The sequence below is a fragment of the Rousettus aegyptiacus genome, unplaced genomic scaffold, assembly GCF_014176215.1.
Source record: "Rousettus aegyptiacus isolate mRouAeg1 unplaced genomic scaffold, mRouAeg1.p scaffold_m13_p_9, whole genome shotgun sequence".
NCBI classification, from domain to species: Eukaryota; Metazoa; Chordata; class Mammalia; order Chiroptera; family Pteropodidae; genus Rousettus; species Rousettus aegyptiacus.
In genome coordinates, this window is record NW_023416312.1 from 2,024,860 (window position 1) to 2,042,758 (window position 17,899).

The 17,899-nt window shown below is 42.0% G+C and overlaps 1 protein-coding gene and 1 long non-coding RNA gene across 12 annotated transcripts in view; one reads left to right on the forward strand and one right to left on the reverse strand.

The window, feature by feature from the left end:
- The window catches only part of FRMPD4 (FERM and PDZ domain containing 4), a 455,926-nt gene that overhangs the window by 361,123 nt on the left and 76,904 nt on the right, over window positions 1-17,899 (forward strand). For 3 of the 4 annotated variants that reach the window (XM_036227302.1, XM_036227304.1, XM_036227301.1), the window contains exon 3: window positions 13,509-13,669. In XM_036227302.1, coding sequence (XP_036083195.1) covers window positions 13,509-13,669 — 161 coding nt within the window. Of the gene's footprint in view, window positions 1-13,508; window positions 13,670-17,862; window positions 17,894-17,899 lie in introns of those variants that run through there. The other variant, XM_036227303.1, reaches the window with a different exon arrangement.
- Window positions 1-17,899, reverse strand: part of LOC107497612 — a 130,239-nt gene that overhangs the window by 111,716 nt on the left and 624 nt on the right. The gene's annotated exons all lie outside the window — the stretch shown is intronic.

Here is a 17,899-nt window from a genome sequence, read left to right on the forward strand (position 1 = left end):
CCTCCCTGCTGAAATAGAAGACCTTCCCTGCTTGAATAGGGTCTGAACACCAAAACCTCTGGTTTCGTCCCTGCCTACTTTCCAGAGATTGACCTTGCTCACCAGTGCTAAGGGCTTCTAGCTGGAGTGTCCTCTTGAAACCACAGGGTGTCACAGAAGGACCACCAACGTGATCTGGAGATCCCTGCTCCTGAGTGCTATCCAACAGCTTAGAAGTCAGGGTCGCTAATACAAGCTCGGCCTTGCAGCTAAATTGTTTTCTAATGTGGTTATACCAATGTCTTCCCCAGGAGTAGATCTCCTTAGTGGTATTTGAAATGTTCTATAGCCAATTCTCCAATGCAGTTCACACTCACTTACACTCACCCAGGTATCATACTGTTTATACCGATTATTGCCAAACAGAACATAGGAACCGAAGCACTTATTGTGTGGCTGTGTTTTAAATATTTAATTCCCAAGAAATCTCAATCAAAGGTCAAATATTCCTTTGAAGTAATGCGTATCTGGGGTCGATGGTGTGAGGTGAGGTTGAGAGCTACCAGCTCTGCCCAGCATCTCAATCAACCCAAGGATGTGACTTGATTATTATTGCCTCTGACACATTACAGTGTCGTTAGCAGAAAAGTCATCTCTTAAACACATTGAACTGAACTCAATTATTGTAATTGATTACCAGTCTGGCTGTAGAGATTTTGCCGCTTTAGGGAAACTGACAAACATTTTGCCCTTTTAAATCCTACATTTAGAATCACAAGGCACAGTCAATAAGCGTTTTTGCAAGCGCTAAATTCATCGTCTTTAACGATGACAGAAATCTCTCTGGGTAGATGAACTGGCTGTTGATCACAGACTAATTGTCGAAATGGTTTTCAGTAATGGTATTGATGAACAGAACTGAGTCCTTGCAGGATAAATTTGATCATGGATTAATGGAGCCTATTTCGGATGTTAATTTATCCAAGCCCTAATAGATCCTCGATTTATTGCATCTCATTTAGTAAAGCTGAAAGGATATCAGGAAAAATGTGTCAGTCTGGGTTTTCTTTCAACTCTGGTTCCTTTGAACTGTAATCCTCAAAATGAATAATATTCTGATTCATAAATAAAGTTAATTATATGTGCATTCAAGTTAATATTTAAGAATGATGTTAACCTCATTTTCTAAGATAGTCTACTTTCGTCTCCTAGAACTTAGAGAGAATTTCAGGATTTTTATTTCCTCAACTCATTGCATTCCAGGTCCTTATAGATCTTAGAGCCTCTGACCTGTCCAGGGAGGATGCGCCGCTCTGGCTTACCTGAAGGGCGTGCGGCAGGTATTACACACAGCGCTTTAACATGGCTTGTACTTTTCCTCTCTAACCTCATTTCTCTTCCTTGCTACTGCTCTCTCTCCTAAGTAGTCTCCCCTATTACCCGACAGGCAATATTTACTGTCCTCTGTCCCAAACACCACTTTCTTTTATGCCTCTACAGCTTTGCTTGTAGTCCCCTTCGATCGGAATGTAATTCCCTTCCTTATCCTCATGGTGGTCACTGCCTGACATCTCTAGAGTCATCTTCTGGGTGTCTACTCCGTGAAGTCTTTCCTGGTCCCCCATTCACCGTTCTTGCATTATGGGGCATACCCTCCCATCACACTTGCCTCTAGCAATCTATCCTACTTATATGTTTAGATTGCTGGCTCCTTCTGCTGCACTGGAATTTCTTTGATGATGTAGAACCAAGGAGACCATCATAGTAAATTAATGCTCATTAACACTTTTCTGAATAACAGAATGAACGCATGAGTAAAACAATGGGTTGGAAACTATTCTCTTAAGGTGGCATATATCTCTTCCCCCTGCCTGGGAGACTTTTCCCATGGATATTCTCCTAGCTCAATCCCTCACTTCATTGAAATCTCAAAGGTGACCTCCTTAGAGAGGTGTCCACTGCCATCTCCTTAAAACAGTTCTCTGTCCTGCTATCATTTTCTTCATAAAAGCTATCAGTCTCTGACAATACGTGATATAGTTTATGTTTATTTGATTTTCATTGTCTCCTGTGGGTTTGGCAAATTATTTTTTCTGTAAAGGATCGGATAGTGAAATATTTTAGCCTTCGTGGACCAGACCGTCTCTGTCACAACTACTGAACTCTGTCATTTTATAGCATGAAAACAACTACAATGCATAAATAAATGGGCATGCCTGTGTTCCAATGAAACTTTATTTACAAAAGCAGGTGGAGGTGAGCTCTGGCCCATGGGCGATATAGTTTGCTGATGCCTGCACTAAATATAAGCTTGTTGTGAATCTCAGCCGTATCCTGAGCACCAGGCATATAGAAAGCTTCTATTAAACAGTTACTGAATAAGTGGTAGATAAATTTAATCCACCATAAATAATGAAAGAGACTGATTTTGATTGAATTTGAAAAATTAATTTCTGCCAATTTGAAGGAAAATGGTAGACCAGATCTTCAAATGAGCAATTGACTCTTAAAACATGAAAGCCTTAGCCAAGGTCTCACCTGGCTCTCAAATTTAATGATCTTCTCCCTCTTGTCAATTTTCCTGTGTGTCTGGTACATTTGCTATGCAGGTAATGTTGACCAAAGATAGAAGTTTGCTGAGAACACTTTGACAGAGAGACAAAGAGACAACCCTCAGTTAAGATAAAAAGAATATTTCATTTAAATTAGGCAAATAGAATTGGATTCCACAGTGGTCCATGTATGAACCCAAAGTTCATCATATTTAAAGATTTATATGTGGAAAATATGTTTCATTCAGAAAGAAATGTTAATAGGTTTTTGTCTTGGGGTTTTGTTATTTGTTTTTTGAGAACCATTGGTATAAATATGTGTAGTTGATGTATTATAAATAAATATTAGTTGAATAAATCATCTCAGTGCTGTTCCCAATGCAGAAATATTTATTGCTCTTGGCTAAGAATCAAGAAAGCAGCTAGAATTAAATTTTTCACTGGAAGCCAGGACAAAGAGACTCCCCATCAGTGCCATCCAAGGGGCAGGATTTGTTTCATGAGAATGACCAGGTTACTTCATGGAAGAGAGAGGCAAGGTGCACGGTTTAGAGTCCTAGCAGGGAATGGATGGATTTGGGCACAGTGAAGGAAACCAACAAGTCCCCTTGAGGGACCAGGAAACTAGGAGCAGCTGGGATCTGTTAGCATGGAGCACAGTGAGCTCTGGAACCGTGGAAGAGGGGCTGATGTGTCATGAACCGTAATCAGAGTGGATACGGTCACTCCAGAACTTCTTCAAAGCATGGAGGGGGCAGGAGTAATAAATACCCTGATCTCTTTGCCTTTTCTGAAATGCCACTTTCTCCTGCCAGCACCTTCCATTGGTTGAACCCAACAGAAGCCATATGGTAAGGGACTGACTTGATAACACCCAGAGGAGCAAAGGTCCCAGGGCACAGAGCAGGAAGAAAAGGAGCCAGCCCCGGATCTGGGCCTGGGCGGTTGTGAGGTTTCAGTTCACGTGTTCTAGCCTTAGAACAGGGGAAACGCAAACAAACAAAACAAAATTGGGGGAAAAAATGCATTACCTTGGGCAGTAATATAGTTTTATGCCTAAGGAAACTAAATTCTCTAGGTAGGGGCTAAGAATAATTACTTTAATGCAGGAAAGATTGAGAGATCACAAGTTCTTACTTAAAACAGAACTGTTAGCTCACACCTTTGATCCTGTGATTTCCTTACCAGCCCCTTTTAACTTCTATCAAACATTCTTAGTCAGAGAAGTGGGCTCTTACTGCCGTCCGGAATGGGGAGAATCCTCCCTCCTTTAGTTCTTACAGCTGAACTAATCAAAAAAAGTTAAATTGACAACGGACCAAATTAACAGGGAGGAGAAAGCAATTTAATACGTGCACATGGGAGCATCATAATATGATGCTCAGATAAAAAAAAAAAAAAGATCAACTAAATGACCAAACCATATATTTGTGAAAAAATTGACAGGATGAAGAAAGTCAGTGCTCATCAGAAAAGAATCTAAGTGAGATCTGGGTGTTCCTGAGTGAGGAATCCAAAAAGTTTGGGCTTACGTAGCAAATTGGTAAAGATCTTACCAGGTTTGTTTATATAAACTTTCCACTCTGGATTCTTTTAACTCCTGGACTATACGATTGTCTCAGCCTCAGGAATAGACGGGACACAAGTCACATGAGAGATTTATTTCCTGCCTTTAGGGGGATGGAGAGGTCAGGGTTTTCTTCTTGCACAGACAGTTTCTTAAGTAACTTTAATTCAAAATAATCAATATGACATTGTGGAATATCTTGGGGCAGCCTGCCCGGGGCCCTGACACGAACTTCATTTTCAGGTTTCTAAAAATGCCACTGAATATTTCTGAATGTGAGAGCTGGCCTTTTGAAGAGCTGTGGTGAGCTGTGTAATATCAATGATTCTGTCCATCCTGTTTGGGCTCACGCCATAAGTCAGGGACGCCCTGGATCATACAGAACAGAGATCTGCCCATGGTTTGCTTTTGTACTCCCATCAGCAAAGGCTTTTGAACACATACCACTGGTGTCTATTAATTCGTTTAGAATTTATATATACCTACTGCTATAAAGAATATATTATGGAGAGTATAAAGCATATGTAAGAAAGATGTTATAATGAGATGTTAAAATAAGATGAAATATACATTGTGATCACTTGTAAACATTTTGCTATCATGGCCGCATTAACAATTATTTAATATTTTAAATGACAGCAAAGTGATTGAGGGTGCTTATTTATTTTGGGGCATCTTGGTTTCCCATTTCATTGAATAAAAATTTGAAGGTCTGGTTGCAAGTTCAGCTGACTTCTTTACTTAGTTGTAATCATTGTCTTTGGAGAAAACAAAAACAAAAACAAAAAGAACCACAGAAACATATGAAAAGGCGAATGGACAGAGTGTTTTGCCACCTTGCTCACCAGATCATGAAATACTGTTTTTCAATCCCAACTACGCAAGCGATTTTGTTGACATTCAGTGGAAAGTTTCTGTGTTCCTTGCTGTCCCTCAACTGTTCTCACAAACCAAATGGAAAACGTTGTATTTTTCTATATTTAGCAAATGAGTTCACAATCCACTGAAATTCTTCATTCGGCCGATTTTTAAACATATTAGAAAAATTCATTTCCAAGTTTTCAAAGGCTGCTGTTTTTATAGAAACATATCTGCGTAATTTTCAATAAAACCAACACAGTGCTACAACCGTTTCCAAACATCTGCTTCCCTGCATTCTTGCCACAATCCAAATTTCTTTTATAAAATAAGTTACTTTCTCATTTATTAATGTAATATCTCCTTTACTCTAAAAATGTTTCAGTTCATTGTCACCAGGTAGTCAATAACCCCTGTGTAGGACAGAAGATTTTCAGAGCCACTCTACTGCACTATAATGATTTTGTTCCAAAAGCAATCTTATTGTTGACACGCTAAAACACATCTGTTTTTTTGGAGCCATTAGCTTGCATGGAATTCCTTCAAGTGGGTGGGCGTCTCTCGATTTACCCTAGAACCTTTGCTTTGTTCTAGTCAAAGCTGTTCCATCGTTTTATACTTTTGTATATTTGCGCTATTATCTCAGCATCCTAAATGTTATTTTATAATAGATTCTGGTACCTCGTACAGCTAGACAATCAGAGCATTTTTCTCGTTCAGAGTGTTCTTTGATATTATCATATAAAATTTAGGATTCTTTTTATCGAATTCTTTAAAAAGGACTGTGGAGATCTCTCTATTGGATGGCATAAAATCTGTAATAATTTAAAGGGACCTGAAATCTTCATTTTTAGTCTACCCATTAAGGAGTAGCTTCATTTGTTTCAAACCCTCCTAAAATTCTCCAACAAGATTCCTCTAAACATTTTATGATTTCTAAGCTTAAGCATTCTGGATTCTCTTGGCTTTTACAAGTGCTGTGTAAATTTCCAAGCTCAACTAACCAATTCTATACCAAGCTCAACTAAACAATTCTATACCTCAACTAAACACTTCTATACAATTCCTGACATGTTTTGGGAATTGACTGACGATGGCCTGTGGAATTGATTCCTGAAGGTTATGTTCTTCTAAACCCACAATATGCCTATCTGTGCAGGCAAAAAGCACGAGTCTCACTAGTTTCATTAGCTGGAAACACATTATATATAGTTCCCGATGTTTGTATTAAATTTAACTCATCTCCTGTGGCAGGATTCAGTTAGGTTCTTTTGAGTCCAAAAGACTAAGGTTTACCAGATTTGCAAAAAAAAAAAAAAAAAAAAAAAAAGCGAGGGCTGAATATAAAAATTCCTATATAAGAGAGATGGAGTGCCGTGGACAGATGAGAATGGAAATGCAGTGGCTGAGCTCCCAGCCTCCTGGGAAGCAGGACTGGGAGGTAGTTCCAGATGCGAGAAGCTTTAGGGTCCTTATTAGCAGGAGTCCAGGCTCTCCTAGTATGACGTCACTCCGCCATGTGGATTCTCTCCAAGTTTCATCACATCTCTTCCAACTATGCTTTCTCCTTTCCCTCAAAAGTTCTGTTTACCTATAGTTTCTGTTTTCTCACATGGCACGTATAAATCTTATCCCTAAACTCATGTGTATCGTCGTGTTATATTCCTGCTGGTTGGCAGTGCAAATATAATCATGTTGAATATTCAAAAGTCCTGAGAATCTCTTCAGAGCAGAAATCTGAGCAGTCTTTGTGGCCTTCAGTCCATGTTACCTGGTCCTAAGATGCCCTAGTCCAAGCCTGCGTGGTCCCCTGAAGTTCACTGATTCTGCCATTTCTTTAGGCTCAGCCTGTATGTGGGTCTTGGCGCCCTACTAGGCATACCACCAAGCTCTCTCTCTTGAAGTTTCTGCCACCCCGACGGGGTCTTCTGCCTTTGCCTCTTTAGCCGTGTTGCTTGGACTTTCAGAAAACAAATCTCTGGAAAGAGGGTTTCTTGCAGTCAGCTTTTGCTTCGGCCCTAGTAAATAATCTCCCTAAGGCGAGGGACTGCACGAGACTTGCCCACCTTATTACACCTGGGGGAGGAAAAAACTTAGAACCAAGGAAAATTTGTTCCATACGTTATTTTGCCACATCTACCATCATAATTTTAACCTGCTGGAAACCTATCATGGGGTCTAACCTACCTTCCAACCTCTCAGTGGTAACCTGTCAACTGTAACAATACAGGCTTCTTTCTTTTTCCTTCCTACTTACATTCTTGTCCTGGGGAACTCTGCTTTGCCTAGCTTTGCAGTTTTGCTCAGAGCTTTTCTTATCAGGCTTCCTCACAGGCCACAATAGGGCTAATGAACTGTTGACCCTTCAGTTGGGAGCCACCACTGCCCAAGTCCAGTGAAGAATAGACCATGGGGACCCTGTAGCTGCCATGTCAACAGGGACAATGAGGACAGGAGTTTCCTTTAGAAGCATCTGTGGTATTTGTCCAGTGTAATATATTTAATCACGAATGATGTGAGGAATAAGGTTGGCGGAGAGAGAATCCTTTTGGGATGTGGAATATCATGGTTTTAAAATAATATAAAAAGCACTATTTACAGATCGTATGAGTGAGCTTCTGGTGCATAACCATCATCCTCCGAAGTCAGTGTTGTAAAACAGTCATTATTTCTTATCTCTCATTCAGTTTGGCTGGTCAAGGCTGGGGGGCTGGGCAGCTCTGCTCCCCTGGGCTTCTCACTGAGGTGCCAGCTCTGGTTGATGCACCTTTGTCCATTCTAAAGGGACAGCAGCTACCTTGAGGCCTTCTCATGGTGATGATAGAGAAGCACGAGCTCATGGCCAACTACGCAAGCATTTGCACTTCTCACATCTGGGCTTCACCATGGGCAGTGAGATGTCAGCGGAGTCAAGGAGGAAGAAATATGTACTGTGGGCAGTGGGGAGGCACTGAAAATTAACGTGGTATCCAGTGGCGAGCCATATCCTAGGAAGCAAATGAAGAATAATTCAGTCTGCCACCCAGACCAGTGTTACCAAGGTGGGAATATAATATATCTATGCTTAATGTTCTCACGTAGTCACAGCTGGCCCTCCATGAAAGGTGACAGCAACAGTGACCTTCTCAAGCAGCATTCAGGTACTCAGGAGTATAGATTAACTTATACTTTTTTTCCTTCCACTCTTAAGTACCGTGGTGTCCCACCTGCCACCATCTTTCTAGATTCCTTAACTCCACAACAAAGGTAATAGTTCCTAAATTTGATTCTTCCTTCCGGAATTTTCCTACTCTGCACATATCCAAAACAGGACCTCGCTGGCTTCAATGAGTACATGGGAAACAGATGATTTGAGGTTTTCTTCCAGGGCGCTTCATACTAGTCAAAGTAATTCCGTGTGATGCATTGGATGTATCTGTCTTTTATTTCTGCTGAGGAAGAGAGGCTCCAAGGTTAAAGGAGAGCGCTTGCCTGCCGTCATGGGGAGTTAGGCAGCAGGATTACCGTCATTTCTTCTGAAACGAATCTGTCAGAAATGGGAAAATTGCTCATTCGATCTCTGGACATAGCTTCTACCATAATTAATATAGTCTATGTTTTCAGATCATAGATTCCTGGCCTATCTGTGTGTGTGTTGGAGAAGGTTGGGAGCTGGGGCCAGAGGTTTGTGTAGCTCATCAGTTGTATTCTTCTAGTCTCAGCATCAGAATTCACTGAAGCATGTTCAACAGATAAAAAAAAAAAAAAAAAAAAACAACGCTGCTTTTTCAGCTCATTATAAAAGGAGTCAAGCATCTTTCTAAAAAATATTGCCAGGAGAGAGCCAAAAAGTGCTAGCCTTAATACAAAGAACAAAATGATATTTCATGGGGGAACATTTTCGTGTAGATTCATTCTTGCTGAAAAAAAGACAGCAGTTGATTATTCTTAGATAATTTATTCTGAAAATATAACCTGTTGAGCAAGAAAAAGATAATGCCAACGGAAGGTTATCCTCGGTGCAAGCCAATCAAAAAGAATGAAAACATAAACAAACAAATGCTAGCACAAGCAGCGACCACAAAAATACACATTTGTTGTGTTTTAAACCTTATTTGGGTGGGGAAACGACAATGAAGTAAACACAAGATGGCAGCGTCTGAGATGAGAGGGACTGCTCCTGTGTCCCGCCCTTTCAATGTAAGGAGCGCTCATTTTCCCCATGACCCGGCCTTCTTTCCAGCCCTGGGCTTCGCGTTCACTTAGTGGTCCAGGAACATGGTCGAGGAAATCTCACCAACAGCGATTCGGTCGCTGGAGAACCTGGATTTTATTCTTCTTTTATTTTTCTGTATTCTTATACATGTTGCCTCCCGTATATCAATTTAAATCTGTGTTTACCGTGTCATTGATTTTGATATGATTTTTCAAATCGAAGGCCTTAGAGCTTCCCTAGGATTTCTAAGGCATTTTACTGAGCGTTGGGCTATAGGTATTTGAAACTTTATTGAGTTTGTTTTCATATTTTCAAATTACATGAGTTCATTATGTGTGAAACCTATTCCTTATTATTCATTGACCTGAAGAGATGAAAATAACAGCTCGTGCTTTTTGAGTTCTTCATATGTGCCGGACATTTTGCTAAGTGCTTTATGTTTACTCATTCATCTAATTTTCACAACCGTCTTATGAGATCATTACTCATGTTTTCACCAGTTTCCAGATAAGGAAACTGAGGCACAGAGTGATGAAATCATTCGTACAGGTCACACTGCTGGGAGGTGATGGGACCAAGATTCAAATCCCAGGAGTTTGGCTCCAAAGCGTCACTCCGAATGACCATCTCGGTTCTCAGGTTCACCCTATACCTGGGCATTTGTGTGTTTCTTGTGCAAACCAGAAACTGTTAGCTCTTTGGAGAGAAAAATGCCTCATGCAATTTGGATACGTCAGGACTTGCATTAGACAAGGTACTCGTAGGTCGATCCTCACCGGAAACACCCGGTGTGTGAAGGAAGACACCCCCTCCCATCGCTTCTCTACCATTCCCCTCACCGCCTCCAGCCTCCCCCCACCACTGACTGGCCTCCGGGCTGTCCCTAGGCATGCTCTCACCAGGACCTTAGCACTGGAGGGTCCCACTGTCGGAAATGCTCCTCCCGCAGGCATTTCCCGGACCCCTGATATCATACTGCAGTACCCCCACCCAGCAGCTCTCCGTCCTCCCTCCCCGTAGTAATTTTCTCCTTGGCGCTTATAATGACCTGATATGCCATAAATTTTACTAATTTATTTGTTTATTCTGTCTCTGAACACTAAACATTTTATTTTTATTATTCTGCTTTTGTTCCCATCATGTCCCCAGAACAGAGAAGCCAGTGGGCGTTCAATAAACATTTGTTGATTAATGGGTTGCGGAGTTGTTTTGGAGAAGTAAATAAACTAACATATGGAAAGCATTTTGGAAAATGCTTAGCATGAAATTAGTGTTTAATAAATACCAGGTATTAGGAAAATAATAATATAATAGTTATTAAGTGAGTAATGAATTAAAAAGTTGAGACTATTACTTTATCATGTAGTAGGAAGAAGATAATCAAGCTACAGATGATTTTAGTATTTTAACTTGCATTTACAATGGATGCTAGAGGTGATCTTTGGGATATCACCTGTGTCCCCTTTTCTTTATCGGGAAGGTGGGCCAGCACGCACCCTTCCCCGGGCAGGTGAATGGCCCTCAAACCTTGCCACACTTTGGAATCACCTGGGGAATCTTTTTAACACTTGACCCTGGCTCCCCACCCCCAGATACTCTGATGTCATAGATCTGGATATTAGAACTTAATCATGCTTCCTAGGTGGTTCTGAAATGTAGGAAAGCTTGGGACCTGCTGCTGGAACTCTTCCCCAGCCCCTCTCTGTCTTGGAATTGAGAGTTCTACCAGCCAGGGTTCAAATCTCTGTTCTGAAGCACAGGTGACCATTAGTGAGTTACTTCACTTCTATGGCCGTCCATATTTCGAACATGTCTTCTGTGGATTATGGTGCAAACTCAGAACTCAGGGCCCAAATCTAAAACCATGGATTTCCCCTCCCTTTTGTCCTTTGGTCCATCTGGGGATAAGAGAGACTCATTTCCAAAGGGAGCTCTGAGCTGGAGCTGTCTTACAGAGGGGACAGGAGAAAAGAACAGTGTCCACCCCCACCTCGAGTGGCCCCGTTCTCCCCCAGGCACTCACAGCCATGCTTGTTTCAGGCCTACGATGGATCAATGTCAGGGGGTCAAGTTCCCACCCAGTGGGGCCTGCTGTAGGAACATCAGACGCCCTCCCGGTGTCCTGGTTCCTGGCCTTGACTTCCCCACCTGCTCCGCATCTTAGGCCCTTTCCTGCCCAGGGCCCTGTCCGAGGCTCCTGCTCTAGACACAGGTTCACTCTGCACTGGTTTTGCTGGTTTAATCAGGTCTGCCAGGCCTCTGCATGTGACCCTCTGCCTACGGGGGTCAGCCCACCACCCTTCATGCCAGGCATGTGCGCCACCTTGGTAGCCATATCTAATCTCTAGGTTCACAGAAACACCTGCAGTCCCCATCAGACAGACCCCTTGCTCTGAGCCCAGTACTCCGCCTCTCTGAGCTTAGCTAGTTCTAGAGTGGTGATGGGAGATTGGGGGTAGCACACGACCAGGGCCAGCTTCACGGACATGTGACTCGTGCAGTCACGCATGGCCCTAGGCTGGGTTTCACATTCGGCCATCTTGAAGTTCTTAATCGTGTTTGAATGAAGGGCCCCGCGGTTTCATTCTGCAATGTCCTTGCAAATTACATAGCTGGTCGAGCGTGTGATACCTGGAATCAGAAGGCCTGGTGTGAATAGTAGCTGCCTCACATCTGAGAAGACTGTGACCTTGGCCCAGTTATTCTTCCTCTCAGCATTTGCAAAGAGAGGAGTCGGGTGAGCTCACCTGGCTCCATCATAGGGGATTCTGAACATGAAATAAGATAACAGATGAGCATCAGCACGACATGTTAGCTGTCAACTAACACTTCTCTTTGCCCTAACGTTCCAGATCACAAACCGTTCAATCGAAAAGACATTTCCTTTCTGTTTGGAAGGGATTTTAAACTTTATTTTCCTAGTCAGTGATACATATACCTAAAGGACAGATCCTGGAGGGTTTTCATTGATTTTTCTTAGCTCTTATTAATTACACAGAAGGACAACAGGATTCCTCCTTCTCTGCCTTTCTTCATTACATTTGAACAATATGTTGTTCAGACGGCGTATAGAGTAGCATCTTTCAAGGTATTTAAAAATGATCTGGTTTTACTTATTGAAGAAGATTAGAGAGAGAGAAAATTGAATTAAGTCTATGTCATCGAAATAATCTTGGCTTACATTACTTTAAGGAGATTTCTAGAGCCCATACTAATAACTCTTCCCTCCGAAGGAGTCTGCCTTGGCTAATGTGCACAAGTGAAGACTTCATTAAGTGTCACGGGAGTTGGTTTTTGACCTGACACTTTGGCACACCAGCCATGGGCCCTGAGTGACAAGAAGTTACTATTTTGATCTTAGTTTCCTTACTGGGAAATGAAGAAAATAATACTTTCTCCACTCCCTCATTCTCAAGATCGTTTTGTGGATCAAAAAGATATTTGTGGAAGCATTTAAAAATTTGTCCAATGCTATAAACATTTTGAGTTTATATTATTGATAAAGATTTCTGAAGTTTAGGTGTTAACAAAAAGATTCATTTAAATCACTTGAAAATTTTTCCAGAAAAGAAATGGCAAAGTTTAATTTTTCAACTTCTTTGGAAAGGGGGAATGTATTTGACACAAAGATAACCTACTACCACCAAAATGATCCCCGTCACTTCGATTTCCCTGGAGCCAGAAGCCATGCATGTTAACCTACTAGATATCCATAACTCTCCGAGGTTCTTTTTCAGCATATCAGTTATAATTTGACACTTTTCCATGAAGAAGTATCTTTTCTTTTACTTTTTAATTTCATTATTTAAAATCCACTTTGTGCCAGACACTGTTCTAGGCACCTGGAACAAATCGGTCAACAAAATAAAGTTCCTTGCCCTTGCGAAGCTTACATTCTAATGTAGAGAGCAAAACAGTAAAAACGAGCATAAAAATGTGTCTATTCCACAGCATGTTAGCAAGTGATTAGTGCTATGAGAAAAAAAAAAGTAGAAGAGGGTAAAGGTGTCTGGGCGAGGGGGAGTAGGGTTGCATTCTTAAAATGTGTGACCGGGATAGTCCAAGAAGGACACAATCGAGCAGAGACTTGGGAGAAGTGAGGGCAAGCCGTACAGGTGTGTGCAGGACGAGGATTTCAGTTCAGGGGAACAGTCGGTGCAAAGACCTAATGCAGACATGGGCCGTGGTTTTTCCAGGACCAAGAAGGCCACCCAAGAAGCATGACTATGGGTCTCCTAACGCCTTTCCCACTTTCCAGCAAACAGAGAAGGTTTGGAAGCTGGAGAGAATGCGATCACCAGGCGATGGCCTAACTCACACTGATGCCCCTTTTCTCTTGTGTGTGCTCCTCTCACAGCCCCATGACACAGGCGATCCCATTTGACGACCCTCGGTTAGAGAGCTGCCAAATCATCCCTCCGGCCCCGCGGAAGGTGGAGATGCGGCGGGACCCTGTCCTGGGATTCGGCTTCGTGGCAGGGAGTGAAAAGCCAGTGGTCGTTCGCTCAGTCACACCAGGTAAGCACCCAACCCTGCTCCTCAGTCTCCCGGGACCACCCGTCACACCCTGCCACAATGACTACTGTTCAGTCTCCTAAGTTGCATACTGTTCTCCTGCAGGCTGTGGAGGCTAGTTGAGTTTTCCAAACACCTAGATGAAGTCGGACCACTGGAGGGACGAAATGGCTCTGCAAACTAGGTTTAGACTACCAAATCCATTATCTCCTTTGACTTAGAAAAACACTGATCCATCATTTGTAACCATGGAAATGACCCATTTCTTAATGTGTGAATGGAAATAATAAGAGGCAGGCACTATACTGTATTTAGTAAGCTCATAATGGTCTCCTTAGTGATAGAAAGCAGGAAGTGGTATTTAAGTTATCGCAGGATTAGTCATTGGCGTGGTTGGGTTATTGTACAAAGATGCTCTCCCCTCCCATCCCACTAGAGGCAGAAGGTATTTCCTCACTCCACTGCTCTTAGGCTGGACCAGGGACTGATTTCGGCCAATGGCATATCAGCAAAGATGGCATAAGCTAAGGCTTGTAATATGCTTGTGCATTTGAGCTTATTTCTTGGATTTCTGCCATGGGTGTGAGAATTTCTCTCAAGTGGTTGCTACCCCTACAGCCTGAGCCCCAAAGTGAACACTTAGGACAGCCAGCCTACAGCCTAGATCTTAGTACAGCCTGATCCGCAGTGTGACACAGAACTGCCCGGCCGAGCCTGGCCTGGATCAGTCAATCTAAAGACCCATAAGCATGAGGAGAAATGATTATTGGATACCCTACTGAGTTTGAGGGTGGTTTATCATACACAATAAACGCCGACGGATACAGTGCGTGGTAAATCCCTTAAATTCTATAGCATGATCAGATAGTTAATGTACTCTGCCGCAGTCATGCTCGTTAGAGTGTACTATCACTATCAACACAGTTGAATGTAATGCACTATGATCCAGTTGCCTGCAGTGGGCTGCCTTTGACTTTTCCGGAACAATGTTCTTTTAATTATTCATTTCTTATACATATTTATATACTTCTTTTAATGGACTTATATTGGATTTATCTTTGGACCAAAGGAAGCCATCTTCTGTGCTGTTTCTCTCTGGGATTTTGCAAATGAGTAGCAGAGTTCAGTAGTAAAGAACACAGACTCTGGCATCAGACTGCCTGGGTTTGATGGATTTGAATCCTATCTCTGCCCCTTATTAGATTTTTTAGCTTCCGTGTTAACACTCCAGCCTTTCAGTTTGATATAACTTCTCTACATTATCTGGATAATGAAGATCATAGTAGTATCTACCTTATATGGTGAGGGAGAGAATAAAATACGTTCAACATACTTATTCCATAATGTTTATTATTGTTAAACTCTAAAGCATTTGGGCAGCTGAGTTTGTCAGTTAAGAGAAATGAAAGCCAACTAAGTGAGCTAGTACAGATTTTTGAAGTGGATTTAATTTTTCAGTTTTTTATTATTTTGACATAGTGTGCCCCAGGGCGAGCACCACAGCTATAGTCAACCACTTTCAACTAGTGCAGACAAGAATCTGTTTCCTTTTCTCTCCTACTGTAGCCTTGCCACACAGCGTCTTGTTCTGCCTGCCGAGCTTTTGATTTCATTAGCTATAGATCATATTTTAGTTCTCTGTGTGGAGTTGTTGAGCTTGATGCAGTTGAGAATTTTATCCTCAAAACAAAAGAGATGTGTTGCTTTTTATTAAAATAATACATAAGCTTCACGAAAAACACAATGCAGTAGATAATACAGAGGAGAAAGAAAACAAAAAACCAAATCACTTGAGCACCTACCACTCACAATTAAGCATTATTAATATATACACAGAAAGCATGTATATAGTAGATGATTCCATGTGTGCATACACATAATATTATACATACATGTGTAGTATTACACATACATGTATACCCATACTTTTTTCCTAAATGGGATCACATTTGGCATGCTCTTTTGTACTAGTGCGACATTTTGACATCTCTGGTTATGAGATTCTTTCAAGGAGGTGCCCTCCTGGGAGCTGACTAGAGATTTCAAGTCTTATTTTTCAATCTCCTGGATTGCCTCCCCATTCCTTCAACCTTTTCCCTTCCTTGCCCTCAACTCTCTTTAGCTTCACTACGAACACGTAGCATTAGACAATTTTGAGAAGAGTAGGAAAAAGAGAAAACAGAGGTCAAAGATAACTGTTTCAAGTCATTTTTAGGAGTGAAAATTCTGGTCAAATAAACAGTGTCTATCATAAAAATGACTCTACTGACGTTCCGAGTGATTTCAGCAGCGTGACCAGATTTTCTATGCTAGACAACCCAGGCTTTAGACGAAAGGGCACGAGATGAGTCTCTGATATGTGCCTCTGCCTCATATTTTGGAAAAAACTACATGTTTCTCTCTCTAGGATTTTTGATTCAAATCTCTTGATTAAACATGAATATTTTCATTTGATGAAAAAAAATCAGTCTCAAATATGAATTTGTCCTGTTAACGAGCAAGTGCTTTTCTCATCAGAGTAGTTAACATCCATCATCCAAATAATTATTTTGAAAATGTTCTGTATTTGACCAGCATTTGATTTCTAACTGTTTGTTTGACTGAATTGGAGTGATTGCTTGCATATTATCCAATAGTTATAAAAAGTCTCCCAAAGGATTTTCAGAATTCCTTATGTGCGCAAACACTGACACTTAGTTCCCACTGCTTGAAATGAGCATCTGTCATTGATATGGGGACATGTTAAGGTCCCCCCCCCCCCATTTTTGTTACTCCCCAGAAAGAAGATAAGATTTTGCTTGAGGACGATTTGCTTGAGTGACACATATACGAAGTGCCTGGGTGGGTTGAGAACAACTAAATTACTTCGAGTTCCATGTTCTGGGTATGAAGTGTTCATTTCAATTACTAAATAAAGTAATAGTGACAATATTTGAAGCCTAATATGTCAGCTGCTCCTGTTATCCACTGACAGACCTCTGGAAATAAAATTAAAATTATAGCACCATGTCCTTATTTGAAAAGAAAATACATTAAACATGAGGATGTTCCCGATAATTGAAGTTATTTGTTTATAGGTTTTATTTCATAGAGATGTGAGCTTCATGCATTTTTGGCGTTAACGTTATGTGTCAAGAGACCTGACAGTGACCAGCTTTTGAACTATAGAAGCGAGTTCAAAAGAGATATCGGCCACCCTGAACTTGGAAGAATCAAATCTTAAGCCGAGTCTCAGTCCTACCTTTGCAGCCAGTTCTTTAACCTGTGCGAGCTTCAGTTATCTCATTACATGGAAGGGATTATAGCATTCAGGGACGTTACTAGGCGGAAAATTTAACCCATTGCCTGGTGCGTAATAAATCCCAGCAAATAATAGTTCCCTACCTCCTCCTTGGAAGAACAACTGAAAGAGAGAAAAGCAGCCCCTGACACCGGGAGCTGGCCAGCGCTCACAGCCGGGCCTGGGCGTTCTCCTGTTGACTGTGAACAGTTTCACTCAACATGAGCATCAGACAAGGCCTCCCGCTGACCGTGATGGATCAGGACCAAAACAAGAGTCCTCTGTAATCGCAGGTGACCACAGACACATCTAAGCACAGTCTGCCCCACAGCCTCATCTCCCAGCTGAGAGGAGTGACTCCTCTCTCAGGCCCAGCTTTAGCTGTGCTTCCTTCACCCCATCTGTCAGACGAGAATTATTAAAATGCTCAGATCCAATTACCCTGACTTCCTGGAAGCTAACCCCCACTTCCTTGAACGCTCCTCAGTCATAATGGGTAAGTAAATGCAACTTTGTTCCGCTCGTGGTGTGCCCAGATTGTTGCAACTGTGGGCATCAACGCAGCTGATTTGGCTACCTGTTGGGGGAATACCATCTTCTAGAAGTCATAATACTCAAAGGTTAGCCAGTGGACCAGTAGCATAAACAGCCCCCGACAGCTTTTGACAAATGCGTTATCTCATCCCGCACCCTCCCAATCTACCTAGTCAGTCTGCAGGCCAGCAAGGTGTCCTGGGTGACATGTGTGCCTAGTAAAGTATGAGAAGCGTCACCAGGCCTCTGAGTCTCAACCTTGCCTGGGAGATTTTAGAGAAATGTTAATGCCTGAGTCCCGCCTCCCAAGATCTGATCCAGTTGGCCAGGGTGTGGCCTGGGCCTCGGGCTCGTCCAGAGCTCCCAGTTCTTTCTCAAAAAGCTTGTAAAGCACGGATGTCAAGAACGCCCAGGTGGGG